At 36.3% G+C, this 20,834-nt stretch overlaps 1 protein-coding gene across 1 annotated transcript in view; it reads right to left on the bottom strand.

Annotated features, from left to right (window-relative positions):
• KIF20B (kinesin family member 20B) overlaps window positions 1-20,205 on the bottom strand; it is a 32,089-nt gene extending 11,884 nt beyond the window's left edge. Inside the window, exons 1-20 of the mRNA XM_083866846.1 lie at window positions 20,116-20,205; window positions 18,562-18,718; window positions 18,018-18,104; window positions 17,780-17,896; window positions 17,446-17,584; window positions 16,889-17,073; window positions 14,893-14,941; window positions 14,030-14,224; window positions 13,121-13,232; window positions 12,612-12,683; window positions 12,024-12,170; window positions 11,447-11,609; window positions 10,233-10,493; window positions 9,349-9,488; window positions 8,611-8,761; window positions 7,498-7,723; window positions 6,860-6,921; window positions 6,553-6,672; window positions 4,814-4,976; window positions 668-1,865 (exon numbers count right to left, since the gene is read on the bottom strand). Coding sequence (XP_083722972.1) covers window positions 668-1,865; window positions 4,814-4,976; window positions 6,553-6,672; window positions 6,860-6,921; window positions 7,498-7,723; window positions 8,611-8,761; window positions 9,349-9,488; window positions 10,233-10,493; window positions 11,447-11,609; window positions 12,024-12,170; window positions 12,612-12,683; window positions 13,121-13,232; window positions 14,030-14,224; window positions 14,893-14,941; window positions 16,889-17,073; window positions 17,446-17,584; window positions 17,780-17,896; window positions 18,018-18,104; window positions 18,562-18,717 — 3,743 coding nt within the window. The 5' untranslated portion in view covers window position 18,718; window positions 20,116-20,205. The remainder of the gene's footprint in view (window positions 1-667; window positions 1,866-4,813; window positions 4,977-6,552; window positions 6,673-6,859; window positions 6,922-7,497; window positions 7,724-8,610; window positions 8,762-9,348; window positions 9,489-10,232; window positions 10,494-11,446; window positions 11,610-12,023; window positions 12,171-12,611; window positions 12,684-13,120; window positions 13,233-14,029; window positions 14,225-14,892; window positions 14,942-16,888; window positions 17,074-17,445; window positions 17,585-17,779; window positions 17,897-18,017; window positions 18,105-18,561; window positions 18,719-20,115) is intronic.
• Between the last annotated feature and the right edge of the window lie 629 nt (window positions 20,206-20,834).

Here is a 20,834-nt window from a genome sequence, read left to right as displayed (position 1 = left end):
TCATAGTCAGGAGAAGGGCTGCATAGCATCTTAAAGCTATTTTTACATAATTATAACTTCCTCACCATATAGTAAACATAAGCTCTCAGATGCACATGATCTCCTATTTCTTATAGATTTAAAATGTAGAGGGTGCTGAGGAAAATTCAACCTCTGCACTCATTATTCCTTCAAGTCTTCTAGTAGGCTGTTCACCTAGAAGAGCTGTTACCAAAACCATCTATTTACTTCCTGGGCTTTTTTTCCCCCCTTCTTCCTTTCCTTTTACCATTCAGTCCTTTCCAAAAAAAAAAGTCCTTCTTTTACACAAGTTACAGGACGTAATATTGCACTATGCCATTTCCTTCAGAAAGGCTCTGAAAAAAAATATTAGAAGTTCCCAAATAATAAATTTCATTATATGTTCCTATTTCCCTGCACAATAATTCTACATGATTTAGATGTGTATTTTTGAAAGAATATACAAACAGGTAAGGAAACCATAGCCAGCAGAATATCCAAATATAAAATTCGAGTAGTGTATAGAAACCTCTCAAAGAAGCAGTTTGGTAAATCAAGTTTATAAACATGCAAATGTGGTATGTCAAAATAAACTGATGTGGAGATAAGGGAGTTTTAACTTAATTTTATTCTTAAAGGGTTAGGAGTAATCTCATGATTTACTTACAGTTCTATAGACTGCATTTGCTCACACTCCTTTTTCTCCTTTTCCTGAAGAGTGTGTTTCATGGTCTCCAAACTGTTCATCAACTGTGCAACTTCATCCTTCAAATCTGCTTCTCGATCACTGAGTTCTTTCAGTTTTTTGTCTACATTGGTGCATTTCTCTTGCAGAACTACTGTACTACTTTCCAGATTTAAAATAGTAGATTCTTTTTCTTTTAGTTCTTCTTCTAGCTCTTTCATTCTGTCATCTTTAGTCCTAAAAGCCTCCAATTGGCATTCAAAATCCCTTATTTCTCCTTCATAGCTGGTAACCTTCTCCTGAAGCTGTGCAATTACCCGCTGACTTTCTGCAGCCTGTTTTTCAAAATCCTGGGTTTTCTTCTGGATTTGCTCTTGTAACTGATTAACAAGATCTTTTTCCTTCACAGACTGATGATCTTGCTTTGTAATCTCATTTAATTTTATTTTTAGTTGATTATTGCAATTCTCACTGTCATGAAGTCTCTTCTCTAAGTCCTCAACTTGTTGAAGGAGTTGTTGAATCTGATGACTTTTTTGTGAGGAAGCTTTAATCATAATTTTGCATTCTTCCCAAATGCTTTCAATACTGTGGTGAAAGGAGCTCTCCTGTCTTGGATCTGCTGTAGAAGCAGTTTGGAACTGCATGGAAAGAGGACTCATTTGAGCTGTCTCTGGTTCATGCTTTTGAGGGTGTAAGGAACCCTTCACATTAACTAAATCGATATCCATTGCATAAGATTCCGAGTGACATTTATACAATTCATCTACCTCGGACTGCATTGTTTTAATTTGCGACACTTTGTCAATTATATCTTGTTTAGCACATGTTACTTCATCATTTAGCTGAATAATCTTTTCTTCTTGTTCCTTATTTATAGTTTTCTGTTTGTCCAATTCAGAAACAATCTCCTGATATTCAGCTTGACATTGCTGAAGTTTTCCACTTAAGCCAGAAGCCTTTTCTTCAGAAGCAGAGAGTTTGAGATGCAAGTTTGCTATCTGCTGATTTAACATTTCTTTTTCATTTTTTTCTCTTTGGCATTGTTCTTCAAGTGCAGCTATCTGACCTTCCAAGGTTTCAGTTCTTTCCTTCAGTACCAGCATGTCCATGTAGGTCTCAGAATTATTAGCACTCTTTAGATCAAGACAGTAGTTCTCCAAACTCTCTCTCTTATCTCCTAAAAACAAAACCAAAACATCAAGAATAGATAAATCCCCATACAACTCAGGTTACTTAAAATCAACAAGTCACTAGCAATGCCAAATTGTAATTGCTGTGAAGAAAATTAGCACCACCTAAAAGCCACACTCTCACAGCATTTTAGAGTCTTGAAGTTGTTAGAACCTTCTGAAACATTTTATAAGCAGTAAAATTCCTCTTGGGCTTCTAGGCATAATTTGCAGAAAGAGGTGTTCAGAAAACTTAAAAAAGTTTGCTACTGTTCTATTCCAGATTTCTATTTTGCCTCACCAGCAGAAAAAATTAGCTGACTTTACTAGTATTTGCAACACTTATGAGCCAGGTAATTCACAGTGATAACCAGTTTCCATCTCCACTGATTCAACAATCCCTTTAAATAGAGCCAGCAATTACCCATCCTCCATTTAGGGGAGCAATGCTGTCACACACCTTTCTGAGAAGTTTTATGCACACTCTATATCACCTTACTTTAAAAACAAAGCTAAAAATCCAGCACAAGTTGTTTGTTTTTTTTTTGCTTTGTGTTTGGAACCTTCCTCTCTTCTATATATTCAATAGGTTTCTAAACTAGATAAAAGGATAACTATTAATGGCACACCTAATATATTGCATATAAACTTCTCCAGAAAAGATTCATATGTTATTCTAACCCAGAATTTCCATTTTTTATTAACTGAAGACTGTTTTCCTAAAGTAATGAGCCATTTTAACTAAAATCACATGTATTTTATCACCTTCAAAACTGACTCCAGCTCAAGTGTTTTAGAATCCAATTGTGTCCTGTTAGTAACATGCATGCTGTATTTTACTATTAAATCAAGCCTGACCATCTCTAAGGATTAAAGTATCACAGCTCTATACTACAAGGAGATACTGTGGATTCTTGTGAGTGCTGCACCTACAGTAAGGTAGAGTAAGGCAGTCTTCTCACTTTGGGACCATTAAGCACAGGTGCACTGCATGGAAACATGCTCTGAACAGATCCAACAAGTTGCATAGTCAATTCGAGTCACTAACAAAAGGTCATTCTGAATCATTAGCAATAGTGTTTTGATTTGTGAAAGTCAGCAGGACAATTTCCTCCTGCTTCTCCATAGTTTTCCTATTATAAGATACATCAAGTGCTTTTGTTAGCTCAACCACAATAGCAGCCTTACTGTAGCAGGTAAGGTCATTTTTTAAAATCCTATAAGAGTAAAAAATCTGGATTTGGAAATTCTTTTCTCCAAAAGCCCAACTGTGTAGTCCTAAGAAAGCAGATCAAAATACTACAGGTGAGGTGTCTTAACAGAGGGTTTGTCAAAGTCCCTAGCCTCGGCTGCAAATGACACCTGAGGTTGTACAAACAGAAATGCCCTTCTGGATGACACAGCATCATGACCAACTGATTTTACCTCATTTTGCTACTACTGGCAGGCCCAACCATTTTCTATGGTCCTTTCTTGACTTCAAAGAATTGAGACAATACAACTCTACTTAAGTCTTCCTGTATCTATACATACACCTAGTTGCTGTTAGCTTAACTATGCCTGCACTATCTACCTCTCCTGCCTTCTAGGGCACCAAATATCAGAATTTCAATATTCTCTGCTTGAAGTCTTTTTCAATGGAATCATAGAAGATCCTTAGTTCAAAGGGACCCTCAAGGATCATCAGGAGCAGGGTTGCTCTCCTGCCTATCACTCCCCAGTCTGTACTTGAAGCCAGGGTTACTCTGTCCCAAGTGCAGAATCAGACACTTTTCTTTGTTAACTTCATAGGGTTGGTGATTGCCCAGCTCTGTAATTGGTCTAAATCTCTCTGCAGGGCTGCCCAGCCTTAAGGGAGTCAACAGCTATAATTGGCAAACTTCAGATAGTTTCAGGTCCTGCATCCAAGTTGTTTATGAGGATGGTGAAGAGAACTGGCCCCATAGAGCTCTGGGGAGCCTCATCAGTGCCTGGAAGCCAGCCTGATGTAACTTCATTTACTAGAACTCTTTATATCATAAACTTAAAACTGATCTACTACAGTGAGTGCTCCCTTGTTCTTTCACTGCACAATGTAATGAATGGTATTCCAATGTTAAGTTTATTCACTGTATCCTCATTTTTCTGTGATCATGTGAATTTGGTAATTCTCCTTTTACAGAAAGGAAAGGTCTTTAACCTTCCTTTTGCACATGCTTTCCATAGTTCTATGAGAAATCAAAACAAAGCTGGGTCCTGAACTCAAGTTAGAGGCAGAGAAGCTCTTACAAATACCATTCTGCACAAGTCCCATATAGTTCAGTCTCAATATTTTATTCACCTGATAAGCTCACAGATAAAGCAAGAAAAGCAAAAAGACTGGAAGTGCAAGCATGAGAGCTGTACAAAATACAAGCCATTTGTGGACTTTAGCTTTCCACTTGAATGGGACTAAAATCAATTTTTCTCCTTTGCCAGCACTGTCATCTTGATCAGAGCTGGTTTGTTCACAGCATGCATACAAAATAAAATGTCAAGGTTCACAGCACATACTGTATGACTGAACAATCAGTAAGTCATTGACACCTTTGATGCTTACTTAGGCAATTTTCAAAAACTTGAGCTGGACATGCTAGTTTCTCAGAAGTCCAGCAACAGAAAATTTAATACAACAGCTGTAAAGAAATTGCCTAAGGACTACAGCTGGGTATGTAGGTACATACACAGATAAGAAAGAGCATCAGAAAGAGTCTAAAAACTAACTTTTATTTAAATAATTTAGGAATAAATGATAGAGGGCCCTCTGCAAAAGAGGCCTATAAATTACATTTAGAGAAGAGTTACTTCCTTTTACAGTTTAACACAGATTTCCTCCTCAGAGTATAATGTTTATGCTTCCCAGCTAGTTTCTTCTGTTCTGGAATAGTAACCAATCTTTTTTTGAAGACCCCCTCTTGAGTGATGGTGGAAATTGTACCTTTCTTTGTAGGTGGCTCTTCTGCAGTAGGCTTCTTTTCCAAGCAACGTTTTCTTCCCACTTCCACTACAGTTTCCTCACAATCCTTGAATTGGCTGCTTTCAATCATTTTGTTAGAGTTCTTTTCTGCCAATTGTCTCTTAATGGTAGTCAAAGTGTTTTCCTGTGTTAAAATAGGATCAATTGCTTTGAAGTTGTACAAATTGAGCACTTAAGAGGCTTAGCAGCTTCTTCTAGACAAATATTTTTACAAAATCTTATGGCTAAGGTGCATAAGGGTTGTCAAAGGAAAAGTCAGTGACAGATCAGTTAGTTAAACAAAGAGCTCCTGCAACTTCAGATACTAAGAAACACAATATTTTGCATCATACAGGAATCAAAACAAGAGACTAGAGAACTACAAAACACAAGACTTTCATTAAGAGGACTTAGTTTACCACTTGAAAACAATTTCCAATTGTCAATTTGTCAAAAGAGTTGATGAAATTCCCTATTTGTTAAAAGGGCATACAGTCTGTTCTAAAAATTCATCACTTTCTCATCATGGTTGGTAGAGTTGGGAACTTTAACAGCCTTCAGCAAAGCCACAAATCATTTTTATCATGACACATTTGATGCAATTTGAAAGCCTAGTCTTTAGCTACTTTAGATATCTAATTGACTAAGAAAAAGTTGTTTACATGCAGGATGACACAAGTGGCTGTTGAGGACCAATTATTCATGTATAAATGACCAATTATTCACATATAAGTACTTCATTAAAAACCACAATAGACTACAGAGTTAAGGTCTGTAGTCATGTTTAAAACTTCATGCCACACAGTCTCATAGAACTACTGGACAGTTAAAGCCTTGCTCTTGGAAGGAGCAGTAACAGTATGTCATCACACTGCACTCATTCTTGGAGCATTCATACTATTGACAAGCAACTGCAAGGCAGAGAGAGAACACAAGATAAAGTGTGGCCAAAGCTTTCAGTTTACAGCATAAGAGAAGTGGATCAGAGGGCTAACTAAGTTTCACTTAATGTTCTCAAAACTCCTTCAGGTTACTGGACACAAGGTTCAAAAAAAAAAAAATCCCAAAAACCTCTAACTACATGTTTTGATTTTTTTTAAATGTGTACACATTTATCCAAGCTAGCTTCCAGCATTCAGCAGATATCGTTAGACTATACAGTTCCAAGTTTCATTAATCACATCAAAAGCAGAGATATCCATGTCATACCTTCTTAATTCAAACTCTGCTCAATTAGATTCACATTAACGCACTTCCCTTGAAAGTGTGTGAGCAGGTTGGTGGTGAGTGGAATACACTGATTTTTTTTCCTAATTTACACAATTATTGTCTTTTTTTACACTCTTAAATTCAAGCTTCAGTTAACTAATTTTTGTTGCAACAAGACCTCACTTTCTTCCTCTTTTATATAGACAGTGATGCACTTCCTCTATTCCCACTCTTAAGTCCTCACAGTTTGAGGTCTTCTTTTAATGACTTTTGAGATTCTCATCTGGAGTCCTCCAATAATAGCTTCAGATCAGTACTTCTGAAAGTCTCATTATTTACAAACACCCCTGCTAGCATTTTGCTGTGGCTTTAGTTTCAATGCCAACTGACCTGCTATCAGTTGAAATATATAGCAATTATTTAAAGAAAATTCCAAATTTCCAAGGTAAAGTCCATTATAGGCACATATTAAGATTTTTTGTATAAAGACAATTAATATGTCTAAGACTTACATAGTCTTTTATGGTTTCTTCTGAACGGGTTACCTCACTTTGTAATCTCATAATAGTTTCATCTTTTTGCTTCACAATGTCAATCAGTTCTTGAATCCTTTCATTTTGTATATTCATTTTCTTGAAAAAGAAAAGAAAAGTTCAGTGTTAAATGGAACTCGACCATGCTTTTTAGATGCAAGATCAGTTAAACTATGCTTGATATAAAAAACCCAGCTAGAAGCACAGTTTAATAGCATTTCAAGTTATTGGAATTTTGTATTAAAGCAAATAATTTTACACAAGTTTTTTTTTTTGAGAAAGTTACTTTAGTTGCTTCTTTAAGTTGCTCAGCAGACTCATCCAATCTAATCCTCTGTGTTTCAAAACCTGTAACAAGAAAAAAAAACTCACATCACATAATCAGCCTTCACATCATGGATTACTGAGTAATCCCTGTCTTTGTATCTTCTGCTACTTCAGTACTTTTTAAATACATTTATTTTCAAGTTGACTTCTACTAGGACATTTCAGAAGTTGTTTACACTTTCTGAGCAGGACAATTGGGCCTTGCAACCCATTGAAAATACAGATCATATCACAAGACCTCTTCTGAGGTCATTATGAGGTGCTGCTAGTTTTTCCTCCATCAAAGTTCCCCTTGATGCCTGAAAACACTGCATCAGCAAAACGTAAAGCAGCACAGGGATTACAATACAACAAGGAAACCAATAACTTTCATGTTTTACCCCACAATTCTTAAGTCTGCAATTGACAATTTCAAGTTTTGTCTTGAAAATTAAATACGCAAGGCCTGTAGAATTGTTTAATCTGAACATACACAAAGCAAAGGATTACCACCACTATATGTAGGATTTGGTTACACAATCCTGCTCAGCAAGATTATTCCTATTTTACAGTACTCACTTTTTTTTTGTCTTTCACATGACACTTAGGTCAGCTTACCTTTGGTTTTCTTTTCCATCTCTTCCTTGGTCTCAACTAGTTCAGCAGTTACTTTTGCCAGCTGTTTTTCAAGGCAATCTATAGTTTCCTGTGGGTCCTCTAAGGACACAATGTACTGGTGTGCTGCTTCTGCCTGATTTTTGATATCAGTGATATCATTTTGCAGAGAATCAATAACACCCCCAAAATCAATGTAGGCACCTCTGTCTGTGCTGTTTTCTTCATTCTGAAAGAATTTATATTCAGTCAGAAATAGTAAATAATTCCACAAAAGCCATTATTTCTACAGGAAATATGGAAGATTGTTAGGAAATCTAATATATAAGTAGTTATAATTCTGACTTCAAAACCACCTTGTGGGTTTCATACGCACTGATTGTCAGTTTCTGTCTACCTCCACACACCAGTTTCCAGTATCGAGCTAGAGCTACTTTGTAACATTTAATAACCCACCACTACATTCCCCCTTTTATTTCCACAAAAACATCTCCTCCAAGTTTCTATAAAAGCATATTTTAAACCAATGAGAATATTGAATGAACATATCCGAAATTTTCATATGACAGGAAAAATTTGTGAGGTCAAAAAAGTCTGTGGTAACTTAGTGTAAGTTATACACCAAAGACTGACTTTACATCTTACCTCTCTTTTTTAAAAAAAGTGTTTCAAACTCTCAAGACACAGACTCAAGTTAAGAGTTTAGGTATGGCTTAAGTGGATGAATAATTCTCATTGCTTCAGTTGTAGCTACTAATGCCCTAAGAGAGGTCTCTGACTACTCCAGCAGAGTCTGTATGTGGGGCCTAAGAAGTCCGGCTCCAAGATTTTAAATAGGCACTAAAGGAAATGTATTTTATAGCATAAAAACCGGCAGATTTTCCCTCCAATTTCTTTGTATAGAATAATTGTCACTTGGTGCTGGAGGAATGCAGAAAACCCCCAAAATTCATGAATCTCAGCAACCTCATCTATAAAATAAGACAAATATATCTTGCTGAGGACACAGTTACATTGTGTGCAATTCCTTGAAACCATCCCCAGTATTTCTTGCGAAATACCATGACCAAAACAGGTAGTTAGTAAAAGGGACATTTAGAGGAGACATAAAAATACCAGAGTTCCAGCTTGCTCACTGCAAGGACGATCTTGTGATTTACGTTTTTCATCTGCAGTTTTAGTGTAACTATTTACAAGTTCCTTGAAGATTTCCAGGCGCTTTTCAGAATTTTCTTCAAGCTGTGCTCGTTCCTGAGAAAGGCATTCTCTAGAGTAGAAAAAAAATAAGTCAGCTAAAAGCTGGCCATCAGAGAAGCTAAAAAGTTACTAGTACAGTTGCCTATAAACAAAGATGCTTTCTTTATTTTGGCACAACAAAACAATGCTGCCACCCTAAACCAGAAGTATATTTCACACATTCCAGAAGAATAAGAGGGATACAAATACACAGATTATGAATAGCACCTAACAAAATGCATTTTTTCTAAGCTGCTTGAGACAGAGTATGTTTGGAGTATCACTAAAACAAAAAGGAACCAAAGAATTTGCCAATGTCACTCTTTCTACAACTTAGCAAAGCAGCTCTTCCCTTAGAGTTCTACAGGGAAAAAACCACTGCTTACAAATTATATACACACATTCCTACCCATCCCACAGAAAAATCAAAGCCTTTTCTAAAGAGCATTTTTCCTGAGCTCATAATCCAAACAGAAACTAACACGTGAACAGATGCAGTAGATGATCAGATCTAGCAGAAGACTGTGGTCTCTTACAATCAAGAGAAGTTTAAGAAATAAGTAAATTTACTTTCACTTGCTTAACAAGTAACTTTAAAGCCACTTAAAGCCAGCTTACTTGAAATCCATTTCCCGCTCAGCAAAATAATGTGTAAATTCTTGTATCACTTCTTCACGAATTTTTATTTCCAGCAGCAACTTATTTTTCTTTTCAGTAATAAGTTTGTTCCTCAGCTCTTCTACCAGATTCACCAGCATCTAGAATCACAATTAGTATTATGCTTTTCATAAAGAAATACTTTCCTGCAAGTGAGATTTTTCCCATTCCTCAAACACTTCAACACTTTACTCTGCAGCTGGAAAAAGTTTTTCCAGTTCTTTTTTTTAGCTAATTCATGAACAGAAGGATTTATGAGTAGTTTGCAATACCCGTTTCGTACTAACACAACCACTTAGGTTTGCACAGACTGGGTATTTCCAAAGAACACCAAGTTTATAACAAAAAATTATCTTTAAAGACAGGCTTAAGATCCACAGAATTTGGCCTTTTTTTCCAGATGCCCCTTTTTAGGTATTAATGAAACCTCCACAAAATGGTCTCTACTCCTCTGTTCTCCTGCTCCTTGCCTTTCCCCAAAGTGACTAAAATTGCTGCTGCTTCAAGTACAGCATAGAGAGTTTTCTTGTGCATAAAATAACAAAGGAACAATTTTATGTTGCTAAAACCCAGGAAATATCCTCTGTGTATTGACCACAGGACATCAAAAGAAGGGAAAGCCAAATCTGCAATTCTTACTGCTCAGTTTGCACTTGGACACATTTCATAGTTTTCCCACAACAAACATCAAGTAATCCCACTTACAGTTCCAAACACTGGATTTGGATAGAATAAGATGAGGGGGGAGGACAAAAAAAAAAAAAGGTGAGATGGAGGAAACCAGAAGAATACATTGCTTCAAGGCTCCATGCTATACTAATTCTTAAAGTAGCCCTGGCACATACCAAATATTTTTCTTTTGGAATAACAACTTCATTTTCTTCATTTTTCTGAACTGCTTCTTCTCTTGACATACTGGGCTGTTCCTCCATCTCCTCATCATCATTATCACCTTCAAACACATCTTCCAGGGTTCTGTCCCATAGAATAGTAGCTCTTTTCCTTGGGATTGGCATTCTAGTGACACTGAGCAGCGATGAGTCTCCTGCCGATTTCTGGCCAAATGACTGATCTTGGGGAAGAATAGATGTGTCCATAACTAGAACCTACCCAGAAAATCAAGAACAAAAAGTTATTGGTATTTTTTTTAAGGCTCCACTGGCACTTTGAAGACCTGCTGCACTCTCCTATAGGTCTCCTGAGCAGAGCACTCTCCCAGCTTATCTATCCTCTGTTCAGAGTCACTACTGCACTCTAGCTGGAGGTTGGTCTAAAAGTTGTCACATTATAGCCTAACCCTTCTTTGGATCCCAGGAACACCAAGCTTCACTAACTGGATAACCTACAAGGGGCAGCAACAGATTGTCATTTCCTGTACTTTGAGTTTCCAGTTGCATTACACAAACACCATCCTCCGAAATCCATTTCTTTGACAGCTCTAAAAGCACAACAGTCTGCTCCTTCTGGTATTGTACTTAACCTGTCCAAACTCCAAAGGCATGAACCTGTCAACAAAACTCTTCCATGGCTTCCACTGATCCTCACACATCTTCCAACTTTGCCAAAGTTACATCACTGCACTTACTCCTACTGACTCTGCTTCCACCTTTTCACTGAAGCCTCTGTGAACATAAAGATAATCTTTCCTATTCTTTGGTGATCAATCTATTTTATCAGTACTTCAGATGAGCAATATTCCAAGTTAAGATAGCAGTAGTATATGGGACAGCTAGAAGGGAGAGCATGTTTTATCTCCAGAAGAAATTTACCCAGATCTCAGGGAAATTCTTCCAAATATAGTAAGTTTCCTATTAGGCTGGATATATTTCACATGAATTACAAATTTTCAGTAGATGCTTCTACCCACAATGACCCAAAGTAAAAAAAAAGTCCCAATAAATCCTTTTTAAAAGCCTTAGGAGATAAAGCTCAATCCAGTGTAATTAGAAATATGATTGAAGTAAGAGACAAAAACCCCAATAACTAAATTCATTTCCTGAATGTGAGAGAACCTGCTCTTCAAAGCAAATCAAGGTTACTAAACAAGATAGACACTTACTTTTTGTGCAATGGCTGAGAACTTCAGCACATTGAGTGTTTCCTCGTATGCTGATGCACATTTGCTGATGTTTACTATCATGTACACCTTCCCCTTTCCACTGAAAAATCCTTGAAGGAAATGAGTTAACTTACTTTCCCGAAAGGGTATGTGCTGCTGCAACCTTTAGAAAACAAAAGGACAGATAATCAGAAGTTTAGTAAATTCCAGTCAGTGTAAAACTATCCAGCCTGAAGACTTGAAAGTTTCACTTTACTATGTTACTAGTGACAAGGGCAGTTTAAATATAAATTTTAAATTAAAATTTATTCCAAAGTTTGTTTGATAAGCCAAGCTCAGGACAAGTAAGTAAAATTGCTACCATCTATGATAGCATGTTTAAAGGCTGTTATAATTTAAGTGATTTAATTAAAAAGCAAAATAAGGCAAATTTAAAGATAACTTTGGTACATCAACAAGACTACAGTATGGATGTCAGAAATCTATACATTTGTTCCTAACAAAAATTTAAGTGTTACTATTGCATATTTTAAACAATAGCTTTTAAACATTGTAGGCAATTCCTAGAAGGACTTACTTTGACTGCTGACAGTTCTTGAGTGCATTAATACACTTGCCTAGAGTCAGGAGAGAGGTATTTATATTTCCACTCTCTTTCAACCTGTCACCCTCATTGCGGGTCTTGGTGTATCTCTCAGAACCAGCAAGATCACACAATGACAATCTGAAAGCAGACAAGGAAAATTCACAGTATTTACCTTAAAGACGCACAAATTAGACACTTTTAAAAATTATCACTTATCCTCATCCTTCTCAGGTTTGCTTCCCTACTCAAATTACCCGCTATTTTCTGCTAAATATTTGCCCAACATGCTTCCCATTCCACCCCACCCACCAGCTCTTCATCCTCTTCCGTCTGGGGACTTGCATGAGTTCAGGAGTAAAGAAGTCTGGCAGAACCTTTTGCTGAGCAGAGGTGATAAGACAGAACAGCATTGACACCTGATGGCTTGAGGGAGAGGGGCAAGTACTGCATGAAGGTGGAAGTGGGGAGCCACAACACACGCAGGAGGCTCTGCCAGTGAGCACTGGGTGCAGCACCAACACATCAACATGGAAGATAAGTGACAACTGCATCACAAGAGACAGACTGTTCTCAACTTACTCATTGACTCGGGTCACCCTCGGTGTTCCTGAATCTTCAATTTTTAGTACTTTAACTGTGAATATGCTGTGACTAAAAGGAGAAATTGAAATCAGCAGAGAAAGTGATTAAGTAGATCAATACTTTCAAAATATTTTTAGCCTCCACAACATCTGTTCAAAGTGTTGTTTGATCTGTCAATATGCCTAAGTATACACAATCAGATATAAACTTTTAAAGAGACGTTTATGTAGCAGGTATTTTGCTTCTTCCTCAGATACTTAGATAGAATAAAGTTAAGTGCTTTTGAAGAGTATCTGATAAAATACTGTGAGCTTTAGTACTAAAGGATTGAATCTCTTTGGCTTAAACCATTGTGTCACACACTGCTAAAGGACACCAAAACTGAAATGTAAAAATCTAGACCTTGTTAAAGCCTCTTCCCTTCCTAAAATCCATAAGCTATGTTTTAGTTTCTCCTTCTTCCCATGCACCATACTACACCCAATGCTATTCAAAACGTTTCTTACCTTCTGCTGGAGGAATTATTTAGTTTTGTGCTTGCAATACTCTGGTGTTTCAACCCCAGCTTTAGAAGTCTAAAAGCTTCTTTAGAGTCAGAAATCTGAACCCATTGCAGATCTTCAGGAAGAATAAATAGGATAATTTTTTTAGATAACATCACCAGAGTAAGTATTATGGGGATAATGTATGCACAGCAAGGACACTACATTTACTTGAGGCATAGAAACATTTTACTACATCTGCTTCAGACACAAGTTATATGATGACAAATCAGATCAAAATGCCTCCTCTCAGAGGAAAGGAAGGGCAAGTACATCACATCATTCTATTGCACATTAAAAATGTTCCATTCAAATTAAAGTGAGCAATCTTAGCCTGAGCACAGACAAGTCGAAAAAGTAAGGTCCAATATCAGTAGAAAGCCCTACAGTTATATTCAGCAAGGCAGAAGTCTACCTTCTAAATCTTAAAGAACAGCTTCAATTTATAGCACAGTTGAAAGGGAGGAAGGGAAAGTCAGACCATATATCTGAAGGTTGCTTCTCTATAGAGAATACTGAAAAACTCCCAGAAACAAAATTCTAAAAAACTGTTGAGCCAATTATAAATACAGTTAAGAACTATTGACCTTAAAAAAAAAAACAAAAAAACAAAACCTGAAAAAAGCAAACCACTGAAAAACTTGTCAGTTGTTTCCAATATTTTTCCCATTTCAAAGAAATATCAAGGCAGTGAAGTGCAGAGGCTTTTAACAGTTCCAGTCAAGAGTAAAGCTAAAACAGTATTAAAGGCAGAGATACTGCTGTATATGTAGATTGCAATAATTTTGTTATTGAGTTTTCTAATCTAAACATCATTACAGGTAGAGCAATTTTTCAAATTACATTTAGTAATTTGCAATATATTCCATTCACCTTTTACAAAAGAGCATCCCTTGATGTCTTGAGCAAGGCGGAGAGTTTTTCTTTTCTTGTCATTTGATATAGGAATCAGTAGATCATAAAAACATTCATTGTAAATCTCAAAAAATGAAACCCAAACAGAAAACTTGATGTAATTTCTTGCAGTTGTGATAGACTCTTCCAAGTCTTCTGACATATCTTCCAAATCTGACAAGTACAAAATATTATAAACCAATATAAGTCTAGTAAAGTACTTATTAAAGAATTAATAAGTAAAAATTGATACAAGCCTTCTAAAAAACACTCAAAATCTAAAATCCATTCAAAAAAGTCCATTGAAGTTCCCACCCTAATTCTTAAATATATGCAAGTCATATGCTCAAATATCTGGAAGTCATATGCTAATATTTGCAAGAAACGCCTATTCTATTGCTTCCTTTTCCTTTTTAAATTCTATCAACCACATAAAGCTTGGATAAAATTAGTCAAATCTCAACATCATTAGAAGACAAACTGACAAGATACTTTATTTTGACTTTTTAAAGTAAACCTAGTATTCAGGTAGTTTTTTTAAATACTAGAATCAAGTTTGTATAATTACATAGGTACTCTGAAAGCCTGTCAGGATACCAGTAGGACCCACAGCATAAGTGGTACTACTTTGATATAACTTCAGCTCATTTAATGCCTATTCAGATATTCTGCTGACCATTTTATCCTTGCATTTCCTGCCCAGATTACATGCTTACTATCCAATTCACAGGCATATAAAATTGACAAGAAGTCATTTTATTACCATAGGCCAGATGTCAGTTATTGATCTTAAGAAGGCTTATTTGCCAGCTTTAACTGCAAAATCTTTATGTAAAACATACCCTTAGAATCCATAGGTGCTTTGTTGCTAGTGTTAAACTGATGGTCTACCTGCAAAAGAAAACAAACTTTAAAATACATTGTTGACAGCACAAGTTATTTCTAACAGCTCTACTGTATTAGTAGATGGGAATACAGCATGGTTGCAATATGCCAATAGAAAGATCCTGGTGACACACCAGGTGTAGTTCAGTGCACCTGTACACTGCTCTGAACAGGGCTGTTCTTACCTCACACTCACCCCTGCCACTTCCCCTACATCAGTATACAGCATTTCAGCTTGCTGACTTGGAAAACAGAAAACTAGAGGGGTAGGAGCCCCTCATATAAACAGGGCGACTCAAGAGGATAATTTCAGGACTTCAGTTGCAGTTTAGGCATTAGTCTTAACCTGGTAAATCCAAGGAACTCTGAATTCTTTTATAATTCATATTTTGCTAATACTTGATTTCATATTTTCATATTCAGCTTACTTGGCTAGCCCTTAGTAATATAGGTAAATGTAGAACACTCATTCACTTGAAAACTGAAATGTGCAACTTACTGCTTCATAATACATGTTTAAAATAAATGATAGGGTTGAAATAATGTCCAGGTTTTAGTTAGAGACAATTTTCTTTTGCTATTAAAAAAAGTTAACCAAATAATTATAGCTAGAACTTAGGAGCTCCATACATATACTCCCACCCCAAGCCCTAGTTTTGGATAGTTAGGTTTTTTCAGATACAGAACTGCAAGTGGAAGTGCCTAAAGAAATTAAATCCATCTACCGAAATAAGTATGCTTAAGAAAACTAACATGAAATAAAAACCAGGTATGGTTTGGTTCAGATTTTTTTAGTGTTCTGTCAAGGGTATATTTCATACTGAATTTTTCAAATAAGAACTTCAGGTATTAGGTTTTACACATATAAAGCACCCACACAAACCTCTGTTGCAGCAGATGCAAACTTTACCAGTAAATTTGTAGGTTTAAGTGTTTTTATAAACATTTCAGAAACTAGAAAGTGCATTCGAACACACACAAGATTTTTCTCAAGTCCCTTCTGAAGGCTGACAGAGCTAGATTTAACTTACTCCTGTGCTTCTCAAGTGAAGTCACAGAATTTTGCTGCCATCTACCTTCCACACTGGAGTTAACCAATGGATAAAAATCAAGGCAACAGATACATACATTCCTTACTCCTTTCAACACTAGCTTTTACAACCTAGCATACCACAAGGGAAATGCTGAATTTTTTAAAAAAAGTACTTTTCTAGTTCCAAATCCTCATATATGCTCAGTTTTATTTTACATTATTCCACTCATTTCAGAATTAGAGGACATAGAGAAAAAGGTATGGTTATACAAAATACAAATTCCCAATAACTGTAGTTTGGCTAAACACCTTCAGAATTTCAGTCAGCTCCTAAAACTGGAGTGTATTTCTGGACTGCTTAACACTGAGCTGCAAGAAAAAAGCCCAGCAGAAATCCATCTTTAAATTAAACATTTAAGTCCATTAGCTTTATAGCTCTGCTGCTTTGGACATATTTTGTCTTCCTTTAAGGTTATCTGTCCAACTGTGTTGTAGTGTGCCCCTGACTCCCTCAAAAGTATTAACTTCTTTCAGGTAGCTTGAAAGACAGTATGTTCTTTAAAGGATCAGACCTGCTAGCATTCTCACAGATAAAAAAGGGACTATTTACATTCAGCTCTTATTAAGCACTAGCAATCCCAGAGGACAAATTATCAGGTGTCCAAGCTACAGGAAAAAAAAAACAAAAAAAACCAAAAAAAAACAACAAAAAAAACTTAAGAGTTTACATGGCCATGAAATATTGAGCCACAAGACAAAAATCCCCAGGAACAGAGCTCATCACCTCTATTGCTTACTTCACTGCCAGCAAACAGACACATCCATGATTAAATACAGCCAGTTTCTTCCCATTGTAAATGAAGAACATAGAGCTATCTAAAGATGCACGTACTGAACAATATAGAAAAGTGCTCCTCTACCTCTTTTATTAGACGAAGTAATGAATTTTTAATAGCAGTTTCTTCTCTCACTTGGTTTTCAGTCAGCTTTATATAATCTCTGCACCGATAGGGTTTGAGATCCATTGCTGTGTACAGCTTTCCTTGAATACTTTTGAACAACATATCCATAGTCCTTGGCAGAATACCAACATCTTCTTCTGTCCCTGAAAGGACAAACAAAAGAAAAATCCAGTTATTAAAAGGTACACAGATAAATGAGGACAGAAAGATAATATAAATCTCAAGGGTTTGAAGACAACTTACAGCATGAAGAAGTGGAGTTTTCCTTGTATTCTCAAGGTAACAAAATTATTAGAGAGTTTTTTGTATTTGGCTTTCAGGAACAGTTCATGTTCCTTCAACAGTCTCCATATCAGACTATAGACTTATGAGGACTATTAATACTCAAGAGAAGCAAATGGATAGAGACTACATTTTAAACAAAGGAAAAAGTTATAATATTTCTGCTAGAAATAATCCTTACTTAAAAAAAAAGAAAAAAAGTGCTTGCAAGAAGAACTCATTTCCACTTTTACCTTGGAAAGTGTAAGTTTTCCCAGCATTTGTTACACCATATGTAAAAACAAGACGATTATATCCATCTAGGAAATCTTGCACTGGTTGCTTCATGGTACCTTCAAAGAATTCTTCTTGGGTTGTTTCAGGTCCAAACACCTGAGTATTACCAAGAAATATTTATACTTTGAGCAATTATTACAGACTTTTAAAGAATCTCTTATATTCTGTTAGTTTCTAATCTTAAAGATTATAAGGTTAAAAAATACAGTTTGCTTGATATTTGCTAGTAATGCAAGTTAAAACAACCTGTACCAGCAATAATTTAAAAACATTTAAAGACAACTCATTTACTTGTGAAAAAGTGAACTTCTGTAACATTGGTCCTGAAGTTTTCTCACTCAGTCGACTCAGATAATGTTGGGGAGGCTTCAGCACAATATTTGTTGAGTCTTCAAGTGAAACACAGTCCTATTAAAAGGAAACAAGCAATGCAGGCATGAAAAGACAAAGAATGCAGCTTCCAGGAAAAACAAACAAAAAGCCCCACAAAACAAATCTTAAGTATTTTTTAACTAAATAAATGTCACACCTGTGATCCATTTTCTCTTTCCAATGATGTAAAGGGTCTGATACGCAGACAAACTTGTATGTGTCCATTAGACTCCAAACTGTTCCTCTAAAAAAAAAATAAATTAAAAGTTAGAAATTTGGTTATTTTCTTGATGATTAGCACATGAAACCAGTTTTATTTCATCAGGCTGTCTTGAACAGACTTATTTGAGAACATGGGAATCAAAACTACTTCACTAGATCAGCTTTTACAAGTGCTTAGGCCCCTGCAGAAGCTTGCTGTGGTAAGTTAATCTTGCAGTACATTTATGTAAACACTGCATTCAGGCCAACAAAAACATTCTATGTACTGGCAACCAGCCTCACTCAGAGAAAACTGATGTGCCCAATAGGCCATCAATGCAGTGCCACACAGCTTAGTCTAAATCCCATGCATCTCTTTCAAACTAAAAAATAACAAAGAAGCTTTTCATCTTCTCTGGAAAATTCTGAATACTCTTATCTATGAAAGGACTAAGCTTATGTTTTAAAAAATAAATATCCATAGAGTAAAGTTTTCTTACCTGGCTTGTGTCCGAGCCTGAAGAAACCAAAGAAAATTCAGAGGAGAGATCTGTTTTAATATCTTCCACACTTACTGGTCCTGCTCTTGGAGATGGCTCAATGCTTGCAATATAGGATGGTCTGAAAAACTTCCCATTATCCAAAGTTGGTTCCATTCTGCAAGATAAAAGAAAACTATTTTGTGCTCTCTCATCATCTAACAGAGCTTCTGGACTCCCTTAGAAGATGAGTCAATTTGAAACTGGTAACTGTAACTTCTTTAAGGAAAAAGTTTTCTTCATCCTCTTCATAATTTACATGGCAAGTTTCTGATAGCTGGAGAGGGGGTCTGCAGGGGGTTTGCATCATGAATCAAGAACAACCACTCTTTAAACAAAGAGCTAATGTTTACCAGGTTAAAACCTTACATAGGTACTACAAACTTGCTAAAAACCAGTCTGACAAGCAAGATAAAACTTAAAAACCTAATTCCACATGAACTTCATCATCCCATTATAGCATCCATTCAGAATGTCATGGTTATCTCTGCAGGACTTGACAAATACTTGGTGTTATAAAGATAACACAATATAGCTTAATACAGGGGACAGTTCAGAGACATTCCAAAGACTAACAGATCATTTTAAGCTATTAAAGGGGCACTAGGATATTAGAAAACCTCGTGCCAGAGTACAAGTATTGTTTTTTAATAATTTTACAGCTCAGTAATTAATTTATTAATCCATAATTTATTTATTTTTGTACATTTCACTAATTGAGCAGTGAACATTTGCTACAGAAAATAAAAGTAAAATAATTCAGCGTTGATAGTGGGCAGGCAAACTTCAAAATAAGCTTTAAAAAGGGAATTTTATTTTAAAATATTAATACATTTTTTCTGCACTTTATTCTCCTATTAATTTTTCCTGTTATAGCATAGATGTGATGGGGCAGGTTTCTTTAACAGATCAAGTTTAAAATAACCCACTGGGCAATTCCTAATAGATTATGGCAGCAAGGGATCCAGGAATCAGCCACTCACCACAATACTTCCTGTATTTTGAAGTTCTGGACATAATTCAAGGATCTTTTAGTGCTACACTGCCATGTCTGAGCTACAGCAAAGCACATGAATTGTTTTACTAAATACTAACAGAGAGCCTGTAGAGAGAGTTCATTAAAGCAATGGGCAGAGGAGGACTGGTTCAAAACTCTTTTGCTCAGGAAAAGAGTTGGTTTCCTGCAGTCCCATTTCAATTTCCCCCAGCATAAAACCTGGGATGTGTGTGCATTTCAGTGCCAAAACACTTAAGGGCTCAGTCCTCCTATCTAGCCTGTAAAAGCCAGACACAACTTCAAGCAGTTAGAAAAATACCACCAGGCTACAAATGAGATAAAATTGTACATAAACTAAATACCAATGCTTACTTTCTAATCTAATGTTTCTTCTAATTTTTTTTTTTTTTTTTTTTTTTTTTTTTTTGCCTAGTATCTGTATGAAAACCAGGCAAAACGTCATCATGGCTTGGACAAAGACTGACCCCTGAATAAGCTCAGGTTGGAAAGAAACATACCTGTGCTGCCACAATCTGGAAGTCTCTTAATCATCAGCTTCACAAAGCCACACTGCAAAACTCTTATCAGTCCTTTACAGGAAACATATCTGTTAGACGAGTGACATTTTAGTTGCTTGAAATCTAAGCTTAAGGTGTGATTTGTCAAGATTAGGCTCTTATTCTATATCTTTTTCCTTAAGAAGCAAAAGACAAACATTAAGCTGTGTACACAAAGGCACGGTAAGTATTCTCACAGCCCAGCCGCCAGAACAGTGAGGTTCAAGCTCCCGGTTGAGTCACACGGCTCTGTAAATACTGCAGCTATTCTGGTGTGAACAACTCTATTGCCTGGCTACAGGCACTAAAAGGTACTCGTGTCTTGAGATGCGTTATTATAAACCTGCTGACCATGGAAATAGAACTTAAGAGCTGCAGACACTCTAAAAGAAGAGGATCATCAGGGGCCCACAGCACACACACAGCCCGCGGTGCTGCCTGCCAGCACGACAAAAGGTAGAAAGAGCTCCAAACCACACAGTAAGGCTGGCAGCTTACAGGAAAAAAAAAAAAAAAAAAAAAAAAAAAAAAAAAAAAAAAAAAAAAAAAAAGGAAACTGCACTCTCTGCAGGCATCAACATTTTACTCATTTCACTTCCAGGCTTAACGCTATTTGCGTGTTCTTACGGGACACAACTGCCGCGGCTTCGGCAGCAGCACAGCCCTAGACGGGAGTTACC

The sequence above is a fragment of the Zosterops lateralis genome (assembly GCF_965231275.1).
Source record: "Zosterops lateralis genome assembly, chromosome: 8".
NCBI classification, from domain to species: domain Eukaryota; kingdom Metazoa; phylum Chordata; class Aves; order Passeriformes; family Zosteropidae; genus Zosterops; species Zosterops lateralis.
The sequence above is the reverse complement of the archived record's forward strand: the minus strand, read 5'-3'. Positions and strand labels throughout refer to the sequence as shown.